General features: G+C 37.8%; 1 protein-coding gene across 1 annotated transcript in view; it reads right to left on the reverse strand.

Moving 5' to 3' along the window:
- Window positions 1–7282: 7282 nt before the first annotated feature.
- LOC140233901 (scavenger receptor cysteine-rich domain superfamily protein-like) overlaps window positions 7283–22977 on the reverse strand; it is a 33362-nt gene continuing 17667 nt past the window's right edge. The window contains exons 14-21 of the mRNA XM_072313988.1: window positions 22439–22602; window positions 20553–20700; window positions 18791–18808; window positions 11520–11828; window positions 9935–10111; window positions 9237–9296; window positions 8213–8324; window positions 7283–7601 (exon numbers count right to left, since the gene is read on the reverse strand). Coding sequence (XP_072170089.1) covers window positions 7484–7601; window positions 8213–8324; window positions 9237–9296; window positions 9935–10111; window positions 11520–11828; window positions 18791–18808; window positions 20553–20700; window positions 22439–22602 — 1106 coding nt within the window. The 3' untranslated portion in view covers window positions 7283–7483. The remainder of the gene's footprint in view (window positions 7602–8212; window positions 8325–9236; window positions 9297–9934; window positions 10112–11519; window positions 11829–18790; window positions 18809–20552; window positions 20701–22438; window positions 22603–22977) is intronic.

Consider the following 22977-nt stretch of genomic DNA (forward strand, 5'->3'; position numbering starts at 1 on the left):
ACAAAATCACTAGACAGAGGACAGGGTGCCCGAATATTTTGTGTGTTCTTTAAATTAATTGTTGGCGTTGACATCATGATACATTTCTGGAGTTCTGCTCTATTGCTGAAAATTTTATTTGACCAACACGTGGACAGCGAATTACTTAGCACACACACAAACACACACACACACACACACATATATATATATATATATATATATATATATATATATATATATATATATATATAGTATATAGTATATATCTAAAAACACATGTATAGATTCTTGCCATCTGATTGGATGAATGCGGGTCACAGGACATTCGGAAGGATCAGTCGTCCCACGCTCGGGTGATCACTCTCAATATGCAGTGCAATATAGATCGTAGACATGCCAACTTGATGCATACGCGCACCCATTTCAAGACCTAGAGCAAGATCTAGATCTATAGGCCTAACTGTTAGTCCTCCTCCTAGATAGGATTAACTTTAGATCTATTTTGGTTTACGCCAGGCATATATCGTGTGTGGTAATAACACAAATATTCAAGGTCTTATCATTCATGCGACGGTTTGAATATTACATTCAGTGCAATTTTACCAATTCTATATTCAACCCCGCTTCGCGTCGCCGAATAGAACGATTAAACTTGCACGCTCATGTAATATTCGGAACCAGCGCACTCACAAACACTGAATATTTGTAAAATATAAAACATACATCTAATCGAAAAATATTACAACTGAATATATAGAAGATAAAGCAACAACATTCTTCTCCCGCTACAACCCATCAATGCGAGGTTATCATACCAAAGCAAGAAGAAAAACAGTGTTCTTGTGCATGTTTTTTTCTATATATTAGGTATATAAGGAAAATAAATGGAGACATTGATTGTTCGTCAGCTACAAACTTTTGAGGCCGTGAAACATCATGTAGTCGGCATGTGTGCTTACTACTATCTAAATATCACCGTTTTGTGAAAACATGTAAAACTGAAATTCAGTAACTTTTTGTTATCTCCTGTCCCATTTCAAACAACTTCTGCTTGATCTGTTGATATATCACTCCATTAAATATCTTATAAAGCCAACTTGGGGATAGCAACGAATTGGAATTTGAGAAATGAAAGACACCCAAACAATTCAAAGTGGTTAAGATGTGCCAATAGAAATATCGAAACGTTTTATTTGAAGAACAAAAAAGCTGAACATACATATACATCTGCGATTCGAAGGTAATACAAATAGATAATATATACAAAATATAATTTGACATCGTCATAAGAGACATTATTATTAATGGTGTATATCAATCCATTATCAAGTACAATTAATGTTGCTTCCTCAGTATACTTTAATGTATCAATCATTTCCTAAATTGTTAATTTCTCCATCCTTCATTTAAATGCAAAAAAAAAAACAATACATTCACAATGAAAAGTAGTAAAAAAAGGACACACAAGTGGCGCTCCATTGTGGTAATCCGCCATTAACCCTGTCGATATAACCTCCAAACCTCCGCATATTCTCGCAGACTATTATCCAAAGAGAAACTAGCATATTTGGGGAACATACACAATCAGTGTCATCTGTTCTAATTGGCTTTTATGCATAGATAGCCAATCAACATGATTGTGATATTCATAACGTGTCTCTCACAATTTGAATCCATTTACAATTAATCTACTTACCAATCTACCAACTACGTCACTTCAACTTTCTCTCTAGTCGTCTATCGGGTTATCTAATGGACTCTCCTTTCTTGCTATGTCTACAATAGAGTAGCCTTAAGATGCGTCTAATCATGGTTTATTTACACCGTATGTCGTTTTGTTCTTACGCTTGCAAGCGAATAATACTGTAGTCATGGAATTCAAAGCACGAATATCATTCTGAAAGCATTCCCAGCTCGTTGACATTGACGTCATAGCAATGTGATAATCTGCACAAAATGAAAGACCGCACAGTATTGAAAGGCCATTATAACAGAAAACAAAACAAAACAAAACAACAAACATGAGATGCAGATGGCTCATATTTCCTTTAAACAGAAACCAAAACAAAACAAAAGTAACTGCATCAATACATCAACAAGTAATTTCACTACAGGAAGATGTCATAATAATCAGTCCACATGTCTTTCTTGCCACATTTCCATATTTGCCCTAGGCCCGGGCCGATACTGCAACACTCCAACCTAACAATGAATCTAATCTCGTTCAATCTACTCTGATTTTATCGAATCTAGTCACTCTAATGTAAATCCTTTTCAGAGTGGAGCCTTTAAAGGAGACCTCCGGATGATTTTCAGATTTTTACATTTGAATAACTATAAATTAGTTATACTGAGGACAGAGTTTCTGAATTTGTGATGATTGGGATGAAGAATAAGAATATTTTCAAAATTTAGAAGAAATTGCAATGAACAAGCATGATGACATGGCAGAGTCACCAAAAGAATGCATGAGTTGGGGCTCAAGGAAGCAGAACAAAAGAAGAAGGCATGCATAGATTATACACAGGTGAACTCGCAAGCAAGCGGTATTGTAATGGAATTACACTGCTACATTTCTGAAATATGTGAACCTCCTATGTCATCATCCTTGTTCAGTGTAATTTGTTTGAGATTTTTCAAAATATTGTTTCTCTGTTCAAGAACCAAAATGAATTCCAGAGATTTATGCATGGAGTTGTCGATTTTTGTACTACATGATGTGAAATTATGAAAATCGTCTGGAATGTCCCTTTAATCCTAAAAGGGCCGGGAGGGGGGAGGAATCCGCCCCCCCCCCCCTCGACGTTTCGCGCTATAATTCTGTAACGCGAGAAGGCCTCATCGCGAGGCTTCTTGACTTTCTTCGTTCAAGTCTCGCGCAACTTTTGAGACCAAATTTGCAACGTCCGCGCATACTTTTGCGAAGCCACGCCCATTTTTGTAACGGAATGTCGCTCCAAAACGGGCACAATTTTGTGATTTTGTGTACATTTCCTATGGAAAACAGTGCTCTGTCATGAAAGGCATAAAAACCTGATTATTTTTACAATTAATCACTTTCATTGATTAATTTTGTGCTAATTATGGTAGAAAAGTGGTCAGTGACAATTTCCAATGAAAAAACAAAGAAAAAACAAAAGTTGAAAAACAAAGAAATACATAAGAAATTCTGAAAACAATAAAATACATAAGAATTGAAATGAGTTTTGGAAGTTTTTGTGATGTACAATTGTTGAATATGCTAAAACAGATTTACAGATCAAAAATTAGACTCTCAATGCTTTTAATTAAGCTAAAATATCACCTTGAGCTTAATTTGCATAATTAATTAATTAAAATTAGAAATTGATTGTTTCAAAAAATCTTATGACACAATCTTGTAGATTATGACGCGGGTCTCACGCATGCAAAATTTCATCGCGATCGCACCACCGATGGCCGAGATCTCAGGGGGGGGGGGGCGGAATCCGCCCCCCCCCCCCCCCCCCCCCCCGGTCTGAGCATAGCCAAAAAAGCCCGGCCCCTTTAGGGTTAATATTACTGCAGCACTCACAATACATTCCTTCAGTATACAAAGTGCAGCCATGATACCCGACAGGGTCTTAAATACTGTTTAAATTCGATCCTTTCCCTTTTTTTTTCACCTCCGTACTTCCGCCTTATCTTATTTATCATTGTTGTTGTTGTTGGCAGTATAGTTTCCTACATTCAGATTTTAAAATGTGCATCATACAGGCAACTCCCCTTATAACGAAGTCCTCCAGACAGGCAGTTCTCTTTCATTGTATCGAAATTCCGTTACAGACGCACAATAAACTTATTCTCCATTGATCATAATATGGAGACCTGAATTTGCACTTTGTTGTAACAAGATTTTCGTTATGACAGTGTTCGTTATAACAGGAGTGCACTCAATAAATTGGTTGGCACCAATAATGTTATGCAACAAATCTACCTTCGAGACATTATTTTCGATTTGAAAATAACATTTAGTCTGATCTGCATGCTTCTACTTGGTAACAAGGTCTCTGATTCGAAAGTCTTTACCCGACGAAGAATAACAGAGTAAATCTTGATAAAAGAGTGAAGTCTGAATCAAGAGCATGATGATTATCAGATCCAGAAACTTTTTGAACAGCATACCTGCACATACACATATCAAAATGTATTAAAATGAGCCATTTTAACCTGAAAACAAACAACAAAAAAACAAAACAAAACATAGACACCTGCACTCCATCATTTTAAATGAATGATGAATGACTTTCAAATCACTATACAAAGGAACCTCAATAAAACGAGGCACTAAAAACTACAAAATTTTACATCAGAGGGCTTAGTTATATCCAAACTCTTCATAACGAGGTTAATGCTCAGTGAGTGTTTGATTAGCTTACACTGGAGTACAAATTGTGTCCACTACAAATGCAACTCAAATTTAAAAAAAAAAATGACAAAAAAAATACACTGAAGAAATAATATTCTAATGGCATACTTGCAAAAATTTGCCTTACTGAAATACAGGTAGGTCTCAAACATATACACATCTCTCGATTAAGAAAAAAAAAATATCTCCAGTTAAGTACAGATATAATCTGGCCATAAATACAGTAATTTGTCTCCATAGTCTACAATTGCTTTGGTGTTCCACTTATATAGTGCATTCAGCTAATACTTTTTAATGGTGTGTTGCTCTATAAACTGACTGCATGTGAAGATTTCATTCATTACAGAAATCAAAACAAAGGCACATACACCTCCTACTTGACTGCCCATAAAATGTACTGATAATCTTCAGAAATATATATATATATACAGTGTAATGTATAAATATATGATTTACTTGGTTGTGCTGGCAAACTAGGCAGCATATTTGAACATTGTATTACACAAAATCTTATCACCTAGCCACATGAGGAAAGCTGCATGTCATGACCGAGATATGCTATGGTCCATTCAAACACATGCACTCACATTTGTATGTGGCTGAGGCAAATAGTATTATACTGCAAGGTTGAAGTGACTACTACCCAGCTAAAGTTTCATCGTGTCTGCAATTCCTTCTGCCATTGTCACCACGTACTAGCTCCATCCCCCCCCCCCCCCTCACAAAAAGGTGAAAATGTACTAGACATTCTCAAATATCATAGTGTATTCTAAATGGAACTCACACATGCATGCACAAACACACACACACACACACAACAAATCTTTAAATGCCTGTAACAAATGCAAACTCAACATTTCCATGGTTACATAACAAATTAAGTCGGAACATTAGGATTTTCTCTGCCACATACTGATAACAGAGTAACAGCAAAAACTATAAAGTGAGGTATATAAAATGAAGTACCAGGTATATGAAAAATGGGTGAAACACAAACCTAAAATACACTGAACAAACGAGAAAAGAAAACTTGTTGAGTTGAAATTGTGTACACATACTCACGATATGAGCACTGTAAATCAATCTGTAGCATCTTCATAATTGATTTAACATCCATTATTAAATAGCAATATCATCGAGTTAGTCAAAACAGCTGGCTGCAAATTAAAAATGTACAGGCTTAGTCATCCGATCTACCACTGCTTTGAGACTACAAAATCTGTGAAACACATATAAACATAGAAATGCACACACAGACTCACATTTAAAGGCACACTCTGGCAAAGACAAAATGACACGCAGACTCACAAACAATGATTAATCTATTTAGAGTTATCTCATACAGAGGTAATAACAGGGGGTGCACTAATCATATGTTTGGAGTAACAATGGCAGCTTTCAGTAGCTAAGCGGACGGGCAGGAGCGCTGTGAATGGTTTATGTTGTGCTTCCCAGCGGCAAGTTTGCAGCACACCCAATTTACAACATGACACATCATGATACAAAACATGTGTAACTTTTGTTCTAAAGATTACACCATACAGTCTGATGACGCTGTTTGTTGGGAGGAGTCACAGCGAATCTTTGAGCTGAAGTCTGGTGCGCAGTTGTAGGATGCCTGCCACGCCCAACAGACCAGTCACTACCCCTGAACGAGATTCCTCCACCGAGCGCTGGTGCCAGACTCCACGGCCTTCTACCAAGCTCTGTCTTCTGTCCAAACTCTGACAACTGAAGTGATGAAGTATGCACATGTTGGAGAAGTGTCATTCAAGTATCTCAACACTCATGCAATGCCTCTACGCTTCTTTCATGCAGCAACATGTTGCACAGGGATGCCAGCCTGATGGCTATGCTGTTCACACTGATATTCCTCTCTGTGCAATTTTTTACGTTGTCGCAACTGCTAGCTGGCGGTGAGATGATTCCATTCGCTGCTATGAGGGAAAAAGTGTCACTTAACCTGTTGAGGATGAGTCCCAAGTATACTCAGGCAAGTGTCTATGGGAAATGTGTGTTGTAGCAAAATCAGTCCGTCCTAAATGGGTTAGGGGCATTGAGCTCAAAAAACTTGGCCTCCAGGGTACCAGTGACACAACTACACTACAGTAGTACATCTTTCACCGGACAAATTTGAACTCACTCTGAAGTTAACACTCAAATTGTCCACCCCCAGAGGTTTATCACTTTTCTCTTTGGCTCTCCTTCTTCCCTTTTCTCTTGTTATTTTGTTTGTTTGCTGGATTTGTTTGTTGTTATTATCTCTTTTTTTTTTCCTGTGCACCATTTGCATCCAAAGCATTCTTAACAACTATGTTTAACAAGTAAATCTTATGCCCCAGAGGTCTTCACATTTTAATTCTTTTTTTTTTAGAGTTCAGAGATAAAAGTGGCACATTACACAAACTGCAGCTGATAGAGAAATCATTGCATCACATACATTATGCAGAAAATGAAAGGAGAATAAAAAAAAATTGAAATATGTTATTACAAATCCACAAGAACAGCAAAAACGTAATTTACAATAATTGAGGATTGCATACAATGCACGCCAGCCATGATCATCAACCTCTCCTCCATGGATCCTTGTAGTTTTCACTATGACAGACAGCAACCTCACATCGAGGGTCATCTGTCTGCTTCAGTCCAAACACTGTGCACCATCGAGAAGGCAGTGAAATCAATCCAAAGTCGACAATCAGAAAAACACATCTGTCGGGTCTCTTTCGTAGTTTGATCATGGTTCCTTGAATCCAGATGATTCGCTTTTTGGTTCTACCCTCGTCCTATTAGCACATCAATCCTCTTGGCTGCAGAAGCCCTTTGTCCAATCTAAGCATCACACACACACACACACACACACACACACACACACACACACACACACACATCCAAAACAGAGCACCCCTGGTGTAGCAAAAACGTAATTCTGCACATATTCAGTTCACCACAGGACAAAATCCCAACCAGCATAATATTGCAGGTGTTTTCGCCGTGTCCACATCTTGATCGGCAATACATCGAGTCTACCACGAGCAGGTGCAGGAGAGAGGAGCTCTTCCAATTCCAATTTGGGGCGGGGTCCAGTTTCTCCTGCACCGCATCACCGCTGCATCACATGGCCTCACCCATCTCCTCATGGTCATTGTTCATGGAGGAGAAAAGAACTGGTTGTTCCATCTCGTCATTTTTGCCGCGTGGCCTGAAGATGTTACCCGCTCTCAATTGTGTCCTGTGCACAGAATGCAAACACACACACACACACACACACAAAGAAAATACACATAATGATAAGGACAGGCTCAAATTTTTATGTTTGATATTCAAAATTGAGTTAGGAAGTCTTTTACCCATTGAGGACGAGTCCCGAGCATACTCGGGCAAGTGTCTATGGAAAGTGCGTGTTGTAGCAAAATCAGCCCATCCTCAACGGCTTAATACAACTTTGAATATGGCCATTGAGATAAGAGGTCTTGCCATCCCAGGGACAATATATGTGTGAATTTACATTAAGTGAATATTTTCTGTAGCTTTCGAGAAAAAGACAGGTGGAAAAGGCAACAAGATTACCTGCCCATCTATCATCGTTTTTTGTTTGTATCCTTTCATTAAAGAAAAATGGTGTGACACTCCTCGATTTAGTGTTCCAGCAGAAACAACAATATTCATTAGGGAACACTTCACATCAATCAAGCAGAATTTTTGAAGGTGCAGGAGGTCGTTGCCTTCTAACCACCAAATCTAGTGAGCGTTTCATTACTGCCTCTTATTCAATACATAGATGACATCCATGGCAGTGACAGTATTGGGACAGATAATACAGTGATGACCACTTGAACGTACCCATTTTTGTGACCGGACTCCCGCTTGATGCACCAAATTAATCCCCCAGCGATTACCACGACGAGAACGCCTACCAGCAGGCCGATGAAGAAAATACCAGCTGGATGGATGCCTGCAAATAGAGTCACATATCAACAACTGATTATAAAGTCCTGTGCAATATTTTCAAAGGAAAGCAATGAGGAATTACTCCAAGAAACCATTTTAGCTGTAGAAATTATTAAACTCTCTGTGTGCTTATTCTATTTCCTGCCCATAGCTATGTGCGTGAAATTCATGCACATTATTTTTTTCATTGGCACAGAAAGGGCTAAAGTCTCTTCGTTGCTAAATACTGTAAAACGCAATATTTTCACGGCATGAAATTTTTATGCATTGGAGCAGACAGCCTTTTTTTTGTGGCATGAATTTTTCGCAAGTTGCCTCTAACATTCAATGCATATAGTGTAGACAAGATCTTTAGCATGCATTTTAATTTCGCAAAACTCGGCTCTCGGGAAATTCATGAAAATAAAATGCACACGAATATTCCTCGTTTTACAGTATTGACAAACAGAAATAACACAGAATAGAATAGACTCGAATAAGATGAAATACAAAAGAATAGAATAGAATAGAATAGAATAGAATAGAATAGAATAGAATAGAATAGAATGTCAACGTTTCTGCAGACCCTTATTAATTTATTTTCATAGAAAGAAAACCATAGACTTTGTGATTTTTCTAGTCACATCTACTCTCTCTCTCTCTCTCTCTCTCTCTGCAACATCGGATATATGTGATAGAAGTATATAATTGTATTGAAATTTAGGCATAGAATAAGAATCCACTTGATAACTGAAGTCAGAGACATATTTTTTTCTGTCAAATGGATGTTCATTTCCTTATAAGAGTAAAAGAAAAAATTAAAGGAAAAGCTGCATTTATCTTAAAACACAGACTGGCAAAAGCATAGTTGGTGTTGAAAGGGGCCAAACATGACAGCCTGACAAGTAAAAACCACACAAAAGAGGGAATTTCTTACCACTGCCAGGACTGCCTCCCGTGTGCTCATCAGTTGTTCCACCTCCTGTGTTTGAAGACTCTGAGGTAAATAAAGAGAAGGAAACATGATGCTTTAAGGTAGAAGATTTCCCTCTTTAAAACATCCCCCAGAATTACATAATGTAGTTAAGAACAATACTTATCTCCACCAAGGAGCTTATGTTTTTACAGGCATTGGTTTGTCTATCTGTCTGGGTTTGTTTGTTTTTTCTGTTATTGTTGTTTTGCAAAATAACTCAGAAAGTTGTGAATGGCTTTGGATGAAATTGAGAAGACAAGTTGATAATGGCACAAGAAATCAGATGATTAAATTTTGGTAGTGATCCGGATCACCATCTGGATCCAAAATTTGCTTAAAATTCTATGAACTCAGACGTGCTGTGCAGAAGTACTGACAAAATGTATTCTATTTCCCAGTGAGAGCAGTGCATGTCCAAAATAATTGGTTCTGAAAAACTACTAATATCTCAATAGCGGTTCTGTTTTAAGCCGGCAAATTTTGACAGTACGGTAGAAAAAAAAAAAGAATATTACTCTCCCAGGTAAGTCAAACTTTACAAATTTTGAGTTCACCAACCCAAATGACTTAATTGGGTCCACTACAGAGAATTCGAATCTGCAACTTTTTTGTGGGTTTTGAGGTGGGCAGTCACATAATTATAAAACCTTTTCACGTACTTTCACACTTTGGCTCGGCAGATCCCCACTCGCAGACACTGAGGCAGCTCAGCGTGCGGGAACCGTTGAGCTCGTAGCCCTCGTCACAGCGGAATGTGATCTTGCTGCCGAGTTCGTACTGCGACCTCCGAGGGGACCACGTTCCGTGCGAGATGAAGTCAGGAGGATCACACCAATCTTTGAACAAGAGATGTTATGACATTTACACAAGTCAATTCACACAAATACAGATATCACAAGATACATAATTATACACTGTACAAACTAAATATCTGTATATAGATCATCACTAAGTACGAATATTGTTTGTAGACAAGGATATAGTAATTTAATGATGAAAGGTCTTTATTAATTAGGGTGGCTTCTTCAGTGTTGTTACTGTTCTACCAGAGGGCCCTGCCATTATTATTACCCTAGCATTACCAGGTACATGTACCTATTTATACACCTGGGTCAAGAGCTACATGGTGGGTAAAAACATCTTGTCCACGGACGTATATATGGGCACTGGGTGGGAGTCAAACTTAGGAGTTGGGAGTCTTATCCACTATGCCACAGCATTCCACTCCCCACCCTCTTTTACCGCTTGGGTTTGTACATAACTGTACAAATAAACCATGACAATATGTTTGGCTTAAAAAAAATCTAGCTAGTGGCTACAACCCATTTCTACACTCATTAATGCTGTGTTATTGCACCATCACCAAAAAACTGCAAAGCTCACATTTTTTTTTCCTTTTTACTTCATGTCACTAGGAAAATGAGTGAAAGTAAAGATAAGTGAAGATTAAATGTAGATCACTGGGGAACTACAAGTAAGCCATGACATCATCACTTCATCTGATTTGCATAGATGCATTGCAACTAAGACTTGCACTTTGAGAGGTGTCTTGAAACCTTTTCTTTTTTTGCTAGTTACAACTTCATGTCACTAGGAAAATGAATGAAGATAAGATTAAATGTAGATCACTGGGGGAACTACAAGTAAGCCATGACATCATCAGTTCATCTGATTTGCATAGATGCATTGCAACTTAGACTTGCAGCTTCTTTGAGAGGTGTCTTGAAACCTTGAAACCTTTTCTTTTTTTATTTGCTAGTTACTACATCTACATAGCAGCAGAGTAAAAAGGAACTGTTAGTAGACCCAATTTACACACTCAGGGACATCTTGAACAAAAATGGGTCTGTGGTTGCACAACATAAACCAAAGCAGTCGTCAAAGTGTCCACGAATGCAATCCTCCATCTCTTGCAGGTTAATGTAAATGAACGATGCCCATAGAATTCATCAACACTGACAGAATATAAGAAAAAAGAGATATCCATGTTCACATTAAAATTTCAGATATAGATGAAAGCTGAAATGAGGGATATCAAACGCATGACATTAACATAATCATGTACCATTTCCACCACTGGAGATGAATTTTGTGTAGATACTAGGAGACTTACTTGATCTTCAGGACTATATGGAGAGATGAGCTCTCAACTCTCTTCCATTTTCTGTTTTTTTAAATCATGGTAGAGGAAGGATTTTGCACGTCATTAGATCATTCTAAACCTCGCCTGAGGTGCAAGCTCACTTTTACATCTGACGGCACCCTCAAAGTTGTAACCGCTGCAGGGGAACGACCCCCATTCTTTGGGGCAGTCGCGGAGGCGCTCTTCTCTGCCTGTGCAGTTGAGCGAGTGCCAGTGCATCAGGTTGCGCTCGTCGATGGGGTCGTTCCAGCCCCGCATCGTCTCGATGACGCTGCAGAAGCCCAGCTGGCGACAGGCCACTGCCCCGTCCGACAGGTCCCACCCCAGACCGCAGATCAGCCCCCAGTCGCCATCCACTAGAGTCTCCACCACACCCTCGCTTGGCCTCGAACCGCCAACCAGCCTGATGTCTGCTCAGGACCAGGGGTAGATGGGGAGGGAGTTAGTAGAGTGAGAGAGAAGGGCACATGTACATTTGGATTGGAAGGGAATTACGTACAAGCTGTATACGCATGAACGGCAGGCAATGCTAGTCTAGCTTCAAGGCTGACACCCAAAGTTCTTGTAGCACCTAATTTTACTTTAAAAATGTGCACAAGTCTTGAGTAAAGGCTATTCTTATTTGTCTAAATAATGTGTAATGGAGGGCTAAAGCATACACAGATAGAACGTCTCTTTCTGCAGAAGAGTGTGAGGAGCAAAACTGAACATTTCTGTATGTTGCATGAGATTTTGCACCAGCTCCACACTCATTTTTGTCATGTAATTTCTACTTTCCACAATGTACCTCACTGCCTTTCCTGTTTTGCCTAGTCTGCATTTCCAAAAAGCCTTTCTATTTCTGTGCTAATAAATATCATCTGTATATCAAAGTACACATGCAGGACATTGCTCCTGCAGGAATAGCATTGAATCACTGTTTACAATCATTGTACATTTTACAAATATTGACTGCTCTCGGGTGCAATATAACATTTATTGACTAAACTAGGATACATTGCAGCAAAGTCAAATACAAGCTTAGGACTTTTTGATACTGGCTGAGGATATAAATGGTGTATCACCAGGAAAAGAGCAGCCAAATATCTTCATCAACAACAAATCAAGCGGAAGGTTGATTGTTTATTATTTTGTTTTCATTTTTGTTTGACTGCTTGTTTGGTTGTTTTATTTTCAAATAAGAAACAACCTATATCAATTCATCCCCCATCACCACCACCATCCTAAAAAAAGGAAATGACGATAAAGAGGAAATAAAGAAATATCCCATTGTGCAGCAAACCATGCAAGCAAACAGCTGCTAACTATAGATGTGAACCTCCAAGAACTTTTACTCAGATGCTAAAGTATGGTGCCACAATTTCCATTTTGTCTTTGTCCCTAGAGATCTGGGATTTGAGCATATGAAGAGTACAATTTGCCCTTGACACTGCATGCAAACATCAATAGGCTCGTGTACAATGTAGATCAGTGATGACGTACAAAAAATATTGCACAGCATTATGCCTGTTAAAGGGGATGGCTAGTAACTGATCATTGGGAATCAGTGGGAATGCTGGGGGATGATTGTTCCAATTCTTGTGGGATTCATTCAAGAGTACATTATACTGTACGAGCTGAAATTTTCGCTTACAGATATTTTCGCGAATTGCTACTTGGAGGACATTTTCGCGTGTTGTTAATTTCACCGTTGCGAGGGTCTAACTGAATTTTTATTTGTGCGTACTCACGAAAATATAACCACCGCGAAAATTTCAGCTCTTACAGTATACCTATTGTTGTGTGAATATTATTTGCTTCAGAATGGTCTCATATTCGAGTAATGTGCAGTTTAATGGTTCCAGGCTAGCATGCCTGTACAGTGACGGGGCATTAAACTGCACATTGCTTGGATATGAGACCATTCTGAAGCAATTAATTTTCACACAACAATAGATGTACGATGTACTCTTAAATGAATCCCACAAGAACTGGAACAATCATCCCGCAGCATTCCCACTGATTCCCACTGATCAGTTACTAGCCATCCCCTTTAAGCCTTCCTGAAGAAAATAACCTTAAAATAAATGAATAAATGAATACATAGATATATAGATAGATAGACAGACAGATAGATAAATGAATGAATAAATAACAACTTGTACATGAATAAATAAATAAATAAATAAATAAATAAATAAATAAATAAATAAACAAATGAATAAACAATAAATAAATAAATAAATAAATAAAATAAGTCAGCAGGGCAGTAACATTTACCACAGTATAACATTTCACAAAATCCTACCAGCTTTCAATCTTTCTGACACCTTACATGTACACCGAGCTTCTATCCAGCAAATAACTAACATTGGTCTGTGCTCTGTGCCAGTTTAACATTTCCGTCTTTACTGAATAAAATGTACGAATCTACATATCGTAACACCAGAGTTACTCATCTTACTCATCATGACGCTGAATGAATATTTGGTGATGTGTGCCAATCATACTCATGCAGTTTGAACTTGGGTTCGCATTCATTACAAGTTTAAAGATTAAGAAACTTGAAATACTGGATGCTTTTGACTGATTGCATTAGTGCATGATCTACTGAGACACATTATTGAACAAACATGTACACTGTCTTTCGGACTTCAAAGTTTAATGAATTATCCACAGTTTTGTGAGGGGATTGAATTGAACCATCAGGAACCATCAGTCGATAAAGGGGAGAGTGAACCCACAAATTTAGCTTGCAAATAGCAGAAACCAACTTTAAGGTGAATACGAAGTAAAAATGAGGATAAGGGAGAGAAGAAAGCAGAACAGATATGAACATCATATAAACTTTATGAATATGTGAAAGGACTTGAATTTCTCAATTTACATACCAAATTGCTAAATGAACATACAATTTTGCAATACTGAAATATTCACAGTGACATACACTATGACATATAGACATTAAGTAAAAATATATCACAAAACCAATTAATCAAGAAATAACTTGGTACATTTTAGTAACAATCTTAAATTGGTAATGGCAAACTGCACCAGAAACAATTCACATTATCAAAGGGGAAACACACAAAAATAATACTATTTAGTGCAAGAAATAAACAGAGAAATAATCTAATTGGTACTAGAGTATTTTTGATTTCCATTTGTATGCACTTTCTAGATGTCTTGCTTTGAAGGCATCTCTTGTGTTTGATTTGAGCACACAGATGTAATATGATAGTCTGACCCAACTACTAAGTGCTGTCATTCATTGGATACTGAAAAAAATGAATGTCAAGGCTTGAACAAAGACTAACTTTCCTTTATCTCATTTCTCAACATCTCCCAGAAGCACAGAAGAAAGGAACACATAGGCACCATCTTTCCTGGTATATAAACATCCTTTACAATGTGCACAACGTGTGCCAAGGTACTTGAGCAAAATCAAACACAACACTTTTTTCAGAGAAGAGATCAATAAAGTCATGACTAGCAGAGTTCAAACTAAAAAGGTTATTGCTGTAGCTACTTTTGCTTTTCTTCCAGATCTTTTACGATCACATTTTTCACGCTGCAATTTCTTTCTAGGCTACTGCCCCTTTTTAATGATAAAAACATGCATTGTGGCAAGGTGGGTGTATAATTAAAAGCTGCAGCTAAGTTTGTTTTGTTTTGTTTTTGTTTTTTTTCGGGGGGGGGGGGTTGTAAGCAAGCAGGAGGGAAGAGAGACTATACATGGGGATGGAACGCTAGCTATTGGAAGACAATGCATGAGCCCAAGTTGATAGCAAGCTGAAAGTTCATCCAAGTTAATAACTCTAATCCCAGATATATTCCATCAGATGGCTTATACATGACAAATAGTTACATTTTCCCCAATGATGCAATTCTCTCCAAGTATAATGGAACTGTAACACATAGAACTGTATTCATATACACACAAATTTCACTTGTTTATCTGGGTAATTTGAAAGAGATTATTTGAAAGCAAGGTATTTGACAATATTTTGGGGCTGGTCTAAAAACCTGATGGATCCCAAGTGGGTTGAGGTGAAAGCTTATGCCATCTACACCGAAAATGGAGCAACACTCTAAAATGACTGAGTTTAATGGATTTACTTGATGTTAGGGGGATGGATACATCCATGTAGATAGATAGATAGACAGATAGAGAAACAGACAGACAGACAGACAAATAGACAGTTAGACAGATAGATACAGATAGAGAGTAGGAGAAAAGAGAGTACAAGACAAAAAGACAGACGGACAAACAAACAGACAGATTCTGACAGAAAAGCAGAAAAAGTGGGTTTGCTGTCGTGGTTATTTTGTAGTGAAACTTGGAAAGAACAAGAGGTTCACCATTCCAACAGTCAAATTTAAAAGTTTCTCAAAGTTTTCCTGACGGCACATTCGTTTGAGCAACATGCAAGAAATAATATATGACATGACTGCCATGCAGAGCTTGTTTGGAACAGTCTGGCAAATTGTTTTCTAAAATGCTTTCCAATGCCTGCTAATCTTTCCCAAACAAATCACATGCAACTCTTCCTATAGAAGGAAGCACAACCACAACGGAATTCAAGCTTGGAAGATGTGACCGGATCAGTACACAAGTTAGGGTGTGATACATTTCAGAATGGCAGAGACTCTGAAAACTGAGCAAGGAGATATGTTTTTCAACATGACACAGCCTACCCAGGTGCTAAAGGTGCTTTAACTACATTAAGTATCATGCTCTTTACCATCTACTCACAAACAAACAAAGGATACAGAATTGTAGAGTGACAAAAGATTAAGTGTTTTCAGACAAGATGGATTACAACATCCATTTAAAGCAAACTTGGTAACACAGAAACATATCATCAAAACTAATATTTGAGTAAAGTGGGTATTTCCAAAAGGAAGACACATACCATTCACAGCGACTTGATAACATGAATAGAAAGCACCAAGCAAATATGTGGGGAAAAAAATAACTACAATCAATCAAAAAAAAAAATATAGTCTTAGAAGTAAGCACTTTTCGATGAAAATAAGCATCTTCAGTAAAGTGATCATCTTCTGGTACACAAAAGAGTTGAGAGTGTAAACTTACACTGTGCATGTTTGTTTTGGGGAGGTTTCCCACATGAAGGAACACTATACAATCAAAACTTTGGTATGTATTGATATGCTGGATTTCATATGCTGCACTTTGAAAGAAAAATACTAGATAAAGGCCTAACACAAATTAAATTTTGATCAAGCATTTAAGTCATCTGCCCCTCTCCCCCTCCCCTGCAAAAAAGGGGGATGGATGTGACGTAATATTTATCATAGTCAATACTTCAAATGCAATGATGGAGTTGTTGTTTAAAAACTTTAAATACTAGAATAATATTGCAGACAAATGCATTTTTTTACTTTGCTAATCTAAAGCCATTTATTAGAGAAGTACTTTCAACCTCTACCACCCATTAAAGTTAGACAATCATATCAAGAGGGGAGATTAGACTATTACAAGGCAGTGAGGGCTTGGTTGTTTAGGGGTGTTTTTCTTTTCGTCACAGGAAAATGTTATGGCCCAAGAATAGTTCTGGTAATGAAAACTAATTTTGAGGGGAAAATGCTTAGTACCTGTCACAGAAAGTTGGCAATGAAACTTGACACCATACATTTCATCATGTGGCCTTTATACAATAAACATGAAATGAATAAAACAAAATAAAAAAAAAAAAACTTTTCTCTGTCTGAGATAACAGCAAAGTACCAACATGAATATGGGTGCATGGAGCTGGTGGCATAATTTTGCATTATAGTATACCACCTGAGAAAAGTATTGAAATACTTGAATTGAAAATACAATGTATTTTGATGGTGATAAAACTTTCAGGCATGATGTTTTACTGGCACACACCATGTGAGAAAAAAACAACAACAAAAAATGCCAATCCATGTTCAAGTTGAGATTAAAAAAAAAAAGTAAAAAAAAACTTTAAGCAAACAGAATGGCAAATGATTTCATTCAATCTGCTAGCAAGATTGCACTTGAGTTTAATAGAAATCCCGAGTCTTAAAGAAAAATCACAAAACAATGAAACAGATCACAATCATACATATGCAAATTTGATGAGGTGAAGACGTCATGCCCTCACAGCTCTCTCATTGACCTGAACGGAAAATACTTTATTTCCTTTTGAAATAAGACAAAAAAGAATTCACATCTTTAAGCACTGAAAGGAAAAAAAAAATGAAAAGTTGTAGTGATTTTACCTTCATATAAGGAGGAGAAATTGCAGTCACTACATCATCAATCAAAACCATGACTTTAATCAGTTTTCTTTCTATAAAGAGGCTGAGAAAGAGCTGTGAGGTGTTGTCACTCATATCCCATCTACCTAACTCGTATCTCAGCGACCTAATTCGAGATTTGATGGAACTTGAAATTTTCCCATTCTTGTTCGTCTGGTTTTACTCTGTCTGCTATAACAGTCAACTTTGAACATGGAGTGACACATCATTTATAATTTCTGGAGTGTCTTTTCTGGTGTTTTTATTTTGTTTTGTATTGTTTTGTTTTGTTGGATTTTTTTTTCAGAACTACACTTGGGCTGTGGGGGGGGGCAAGAACAGATTCAGTCTTGGCAGTACACAAGTTAGAGAAGGCTCATGACAACACATTTAAGACAAACAAACAAAACACATGACAGGCAGAACCAACAAGAGTGCTGCTTCTAGATGGATCTTTCACATTTAGATAAACATTTTCTATCAGTTTTGAAGGTTTTAATTTCAGGTGTTTTGTTCTGTGGTTTTTATTTTTTATGTTTCTCTGTTCACGCTCTGGCAGTCATTGACTAAGAACATTTTGTAGATTTTAGGAAAAAATTCTAGATTGTTCTTTCACAATCTCTTAACTTTACCAACAGAGTTTAGACTGTGATCTCAACAGCCCAGCCAGATGTCACCCAGGAATTTTTAATCAGCACCATGCAACACCAATGCACTGAATTTCCACACACATCAGTGGCAGAGTTCACAGCTAGGAGAATTCAAATTCATAGACCTTTCAAGGGACTGTCAAGAACTATTATATATACAGCACAAAGCCACAGAAATGTGGTTTCAGGCTCTGCATGGGTTTAAAGACTATCAGAATCAGCTAGGTTTCATAATTATGGGCATATAAATCATATCTGAGTTCAGTAGTACTGCATATCTGATGTGGAATTCAAACCAATCAGGTACAGTACATCAGCACAAATACAACTTGCCACCATTTATTCCGGAATCTGAAAAAATGGGAATACTGCTCTAACAGGTCAATATAATCATGTGGTTCATAAAAAAAATTGACGCAATAAGAAACAGCACTCTGATTGGTCTTCTGATGGTGGACACATTCCATTACCTGATTCCTGTTTGGAATCTGTTGATAGGTAAAAAAAAAAAATGATACAAAAGATAGATAACAGGTTGAAGATGAGATAAGAGTAAAGCACATTTGTCAATCGATATACATGTAACACCTATCAATACTTTCTACTAGAGTTTTGACTGAGATTTGTTTTGACTGGATTAACCCTGATACACAATCGCATCTCTTATTCTTGAACTGCAAGCTTGAGAACACATACACAAAAGTGCAAAAACAACAATTCTGCAATGAATTTGTTGTTGCTCATCGGACTGTTTTTTTACTCCTTGAACGAGAAGATGAAATGAAATACAAGTATGTGATTCAATGACAGTATTCATGATGAATACTTACCACTTTCACTTTGACAGGGAACTAGTCAAAAGCATTCATGTACAAGTATATTAAAACAGATAAGTCCCACTTCTTCAAATTTAAGTGGTGTATTATAAGGATTGAATAATATATCCTTTAAATACATTGTACGAACAACTTAGTCACAATATGATGCTAACATTTTCATTATGGTTTTTCTTTTCTTTTTTTTTTTTGTAACATGCTCTATACATGCATAGATGCACTCGTGCTTGTGATATGTCTATATAGATCATGATTTCATTTTTTTTTTTTTGCACATCCCTTGAATGCTACAACATTTGTAATTTGACACATGCATACACAAATAAATATATATGATGACGTATGATGTATTGCTGACAAATACGCATACTATACCACAATGTTATCATGCTGCAGTTGGCCATTGAACTTCAGTTCCGAAGGAAATTATGAGTAGGCATATAATACCTTATCACATCTTTTTTAGATAATAGCTCTGCAATATATTCAAATTACACTAACTTATTTTCTGCAAGCAGGACTTCTGGTATAGCCAAAAAACCCTGTCAAACAAATCAGATGGTAATGTACTGCTCTTTGTTTACTTTTAACCTTCACATTCACGGCGTACAAATACTGAAGAAAACAAGCTCTCATCTACTATATGTTCTTCTTTCTATTTCAGATTAAACTAAGAAATGAATGCACGGTAATCTGAAAGAGATCATAGGAGGAATATTTTCCTCTTATGCCAATAAAAAAATGGATGGGGAGAAAGCTGCAGTTCATTTAATAGTCTCTCTGTGCAACCTAATAAAATCGTCAATATCATGAGAAAAGTTTCCTGATTATATGAGAATATTCAAAACTGTTGCACGACTTTTTTAGGTGTTTTGCTCCCTATTTCTCTTTTACAATACACTAGTAAATTAGACAATTTGAGAATTGTTAATTACAGCTCACTAATGTGTGCATTTCAAAACAAAAACAAAAAAAGGATAAGAGAACTGATACTCAAGTGCTCGAAATGCAAAATTGTTTGCTGCTGGTATGAATTACATTCATAGTATGCAAACAACACACACACAAACACACATAGACATATATAATGTATGTGCATAAATGAAGGTAAGAGTGCAGATCATGGACACCCAAAGCTGTTATCAGCAGTGCACAGAGCCATCTACACACAGAGTTTGGCCGACACAGTTTCAGCATGTCATAGCATGGTGTAAATTCCTTGCAAACATGCTTGCCTAACAAAGCACCAAGCTGCCATAGTGCTACCATAGTGCTACCATAGTGCTACCATAGTGCTACCATAGTGCTACCATAGTGCTACCAAGTAGAGCAGAGTTGTATGGCCAGACTTTACGTGTAGATGGCACTGGAAGAACACACGGAATGCTGCCCTCACCTTTGCAATGCACACCCGCTCTCCACTTTGATGTGCAGACGACGCCAGACGTCGTGCTCGGACAGGCAGACAGCATGGACTCGTTGCCACGGCAACGGACGTCCGTCATACCTGTGTGCTTGCCTTGCAGGGCAGGGTAGAATGTCACCTGGGGTTAGGGAAAGCAAGAAGGGGCAAGTGAAAAAATTTTAAATGTTCTTCAAAATGTAATTACTCCTTGATCTTTAGACATTGAAAGATTGTCAATCAATGTGAGATCTTTTCACAAAATGATCTTTAGCCACTGGAAAATCTTCAGTCACTCTTTAGTCACTCTTTAGTCACCAGAAGATCTTTAGTCACTAGTCACTGTAAGATCTTTAGTCACTCTTTAGTCACCAGAAGATCTTTAGTCACTCTTAGTCACTCTTTAGTCACCAGATCTTTAGTCACTGGCAGATCTTTAGTCACTCTTTAGTCACCAGAAGATCTTTAGTCACTTGAAGATCTTTAGTCACTAGTCACTGTAAGATCTTAAGTCACTCTTTAGTCACCAGAAGATCTTTAGTCACTGGCAGATGACGTTCCTCCTCCTACCCCTAGCAACTCTAGTTCTTCCATTTCCACAGAATGTACATTGTATGACGATTGTGCACAGATTGTACATTGTATGACGATTGTGCACAGGTTGTTTGGTGTATGCTTGTTTCATATTCAAAGTCATACAAGAAAGTTGCAGATGTGTTGGTTGCAACTTTGTCTGGCTGCACTTGTGTATGTCTTTTCTAAAACCCACACAAAAAACACATATACACACACTCACAGGGAAAACAAAAGTTTTCCTTATACAGATGCCACGACAAGGCTTCAAAGGCTTGTATAGCAACAATGCAGAAAAATCACGCTCTCAACAAAAGGAGACTTGAATTGGCAAAAGTTCAAATTAAAGAAAAATTTTGGATGGCACTCTGAAATGAAGACTTGCACAGTGGCAATTTGATTCAGTACAAATTCCATTGATTCTGTTACATAACAAATGAAGAGAATTTGTGTCATCAAATAAACCAAAATCATGTAATGATAGATCATGGAGAGTCAATCATTTACAAAGAGAATTGCCCAAGAACCAGCACAATTTGGTCAAATTAGGTAGGGGAGAGGACTAATTATTAAATACAATGTAACAATTAAAATGGACTAAAATCCTGTAAAGTTTTTACCTATTGTTGTCCCTTTAATCACTCGGGCCATTACAACCAAGCACACTTGCAATCTTGCGATAAATTTGGTAGCCTCAAGAGTTATTGCCACTTTCAGTTTCCTTTTAGACTTGGAAAAAACTCTCAGAGTTGAACTCTGAAGAAATGACACTGTGCCAAGTAAAGCATGCGTTTCCTTCCCTCTGAAAACAAACAAATTGCCCCTTTCCTCTCATGGGATCTAATGGATTTCATAATGGAGAGACATTTGGCCACGTGAATACTTATACACATACAGTATGCATGTCCATGTGTCTGATTACGCACAAAATGTCAGAGAACCTGTCTATAGCAGCCACCTGTGTATAAAGGCCACAATTTTTGTCTCTCTTGGGTGGCCACTCCTGTAAAAGTGGATATGTTTGCGTGAGTAATTTTTCGCGCTCGCCCGAGTACGAGGAGTTTCGCATGAAATTTTTGCATCATACATGAAACCTTCACAAATTTTAAGACGAGCCCAGATTAAAGAACATGAAATGCACACGAATGTTCTTGTCTATACAATGGATTGAATGCAAGTAGCAATTCGCAAAACTCTCTTGCCGCAAACAGAGGCTGTCAGCTCCAATTCTCCATGCCATGAATGTTTCCGGATCTGTGGTATTTGCATAGATGAGTAACCCGGCCAATCAGGATTGTGGTACGTACGTTTTTGACGTCGGTGTCGAAGAGCTGCCTGCAGACTACTTGCGCCTCAGCTTCGTCCCAATCCTTGTTGCATATGGACTGCCACTCGTTGTCGATGAGGATCTCCACCCGCCCTCCCAGCAGGCTGGTCGATGTTGTGCCATTGGGGTACGACAGTTTGATATCTGGAGTTGTGCAGATCACATGATAAACTGAGCTAGAGATTACGGAGGAGCCGATCACAAGTCAAACATACAAACGAGTGGATATGAACTGTAAATGCATTAACATACAGTTATGACTAACTTTATGACACGAATGCAGCAGTTACATTGTACAATGTGTCGGTTAATATTACATTTCAACTATACTTCACCACTACATTTGTCACTAACTGGCAAGACCACACAGATGAGCGCATGATGGGGGGGGGGGGGGGTGTGGTGAGGGAGGGCTATGGGAGGGGTGGTCAATATTTCAAAAAGGGGTCAATATATGACCATGGGGATTCAGATGGCTATGGGTGAAATAACATTCTGTACAATTTAAACGCTCTAACT

Source organism: Diadema setosum, chromosome 10 (genome assembly GCF_964275005.1).
Source record: "Diadema setosum chromosome 10, eeDiaSeto1, whole genome shotgun sequence".
Taxonomy (NCBI): domain Eukaryota; kingdom Metazoa; phylum Echinodermata; class Echinoidea; order Diadematoida; family Diadematidae; genus Diadema; species Diadema setosum.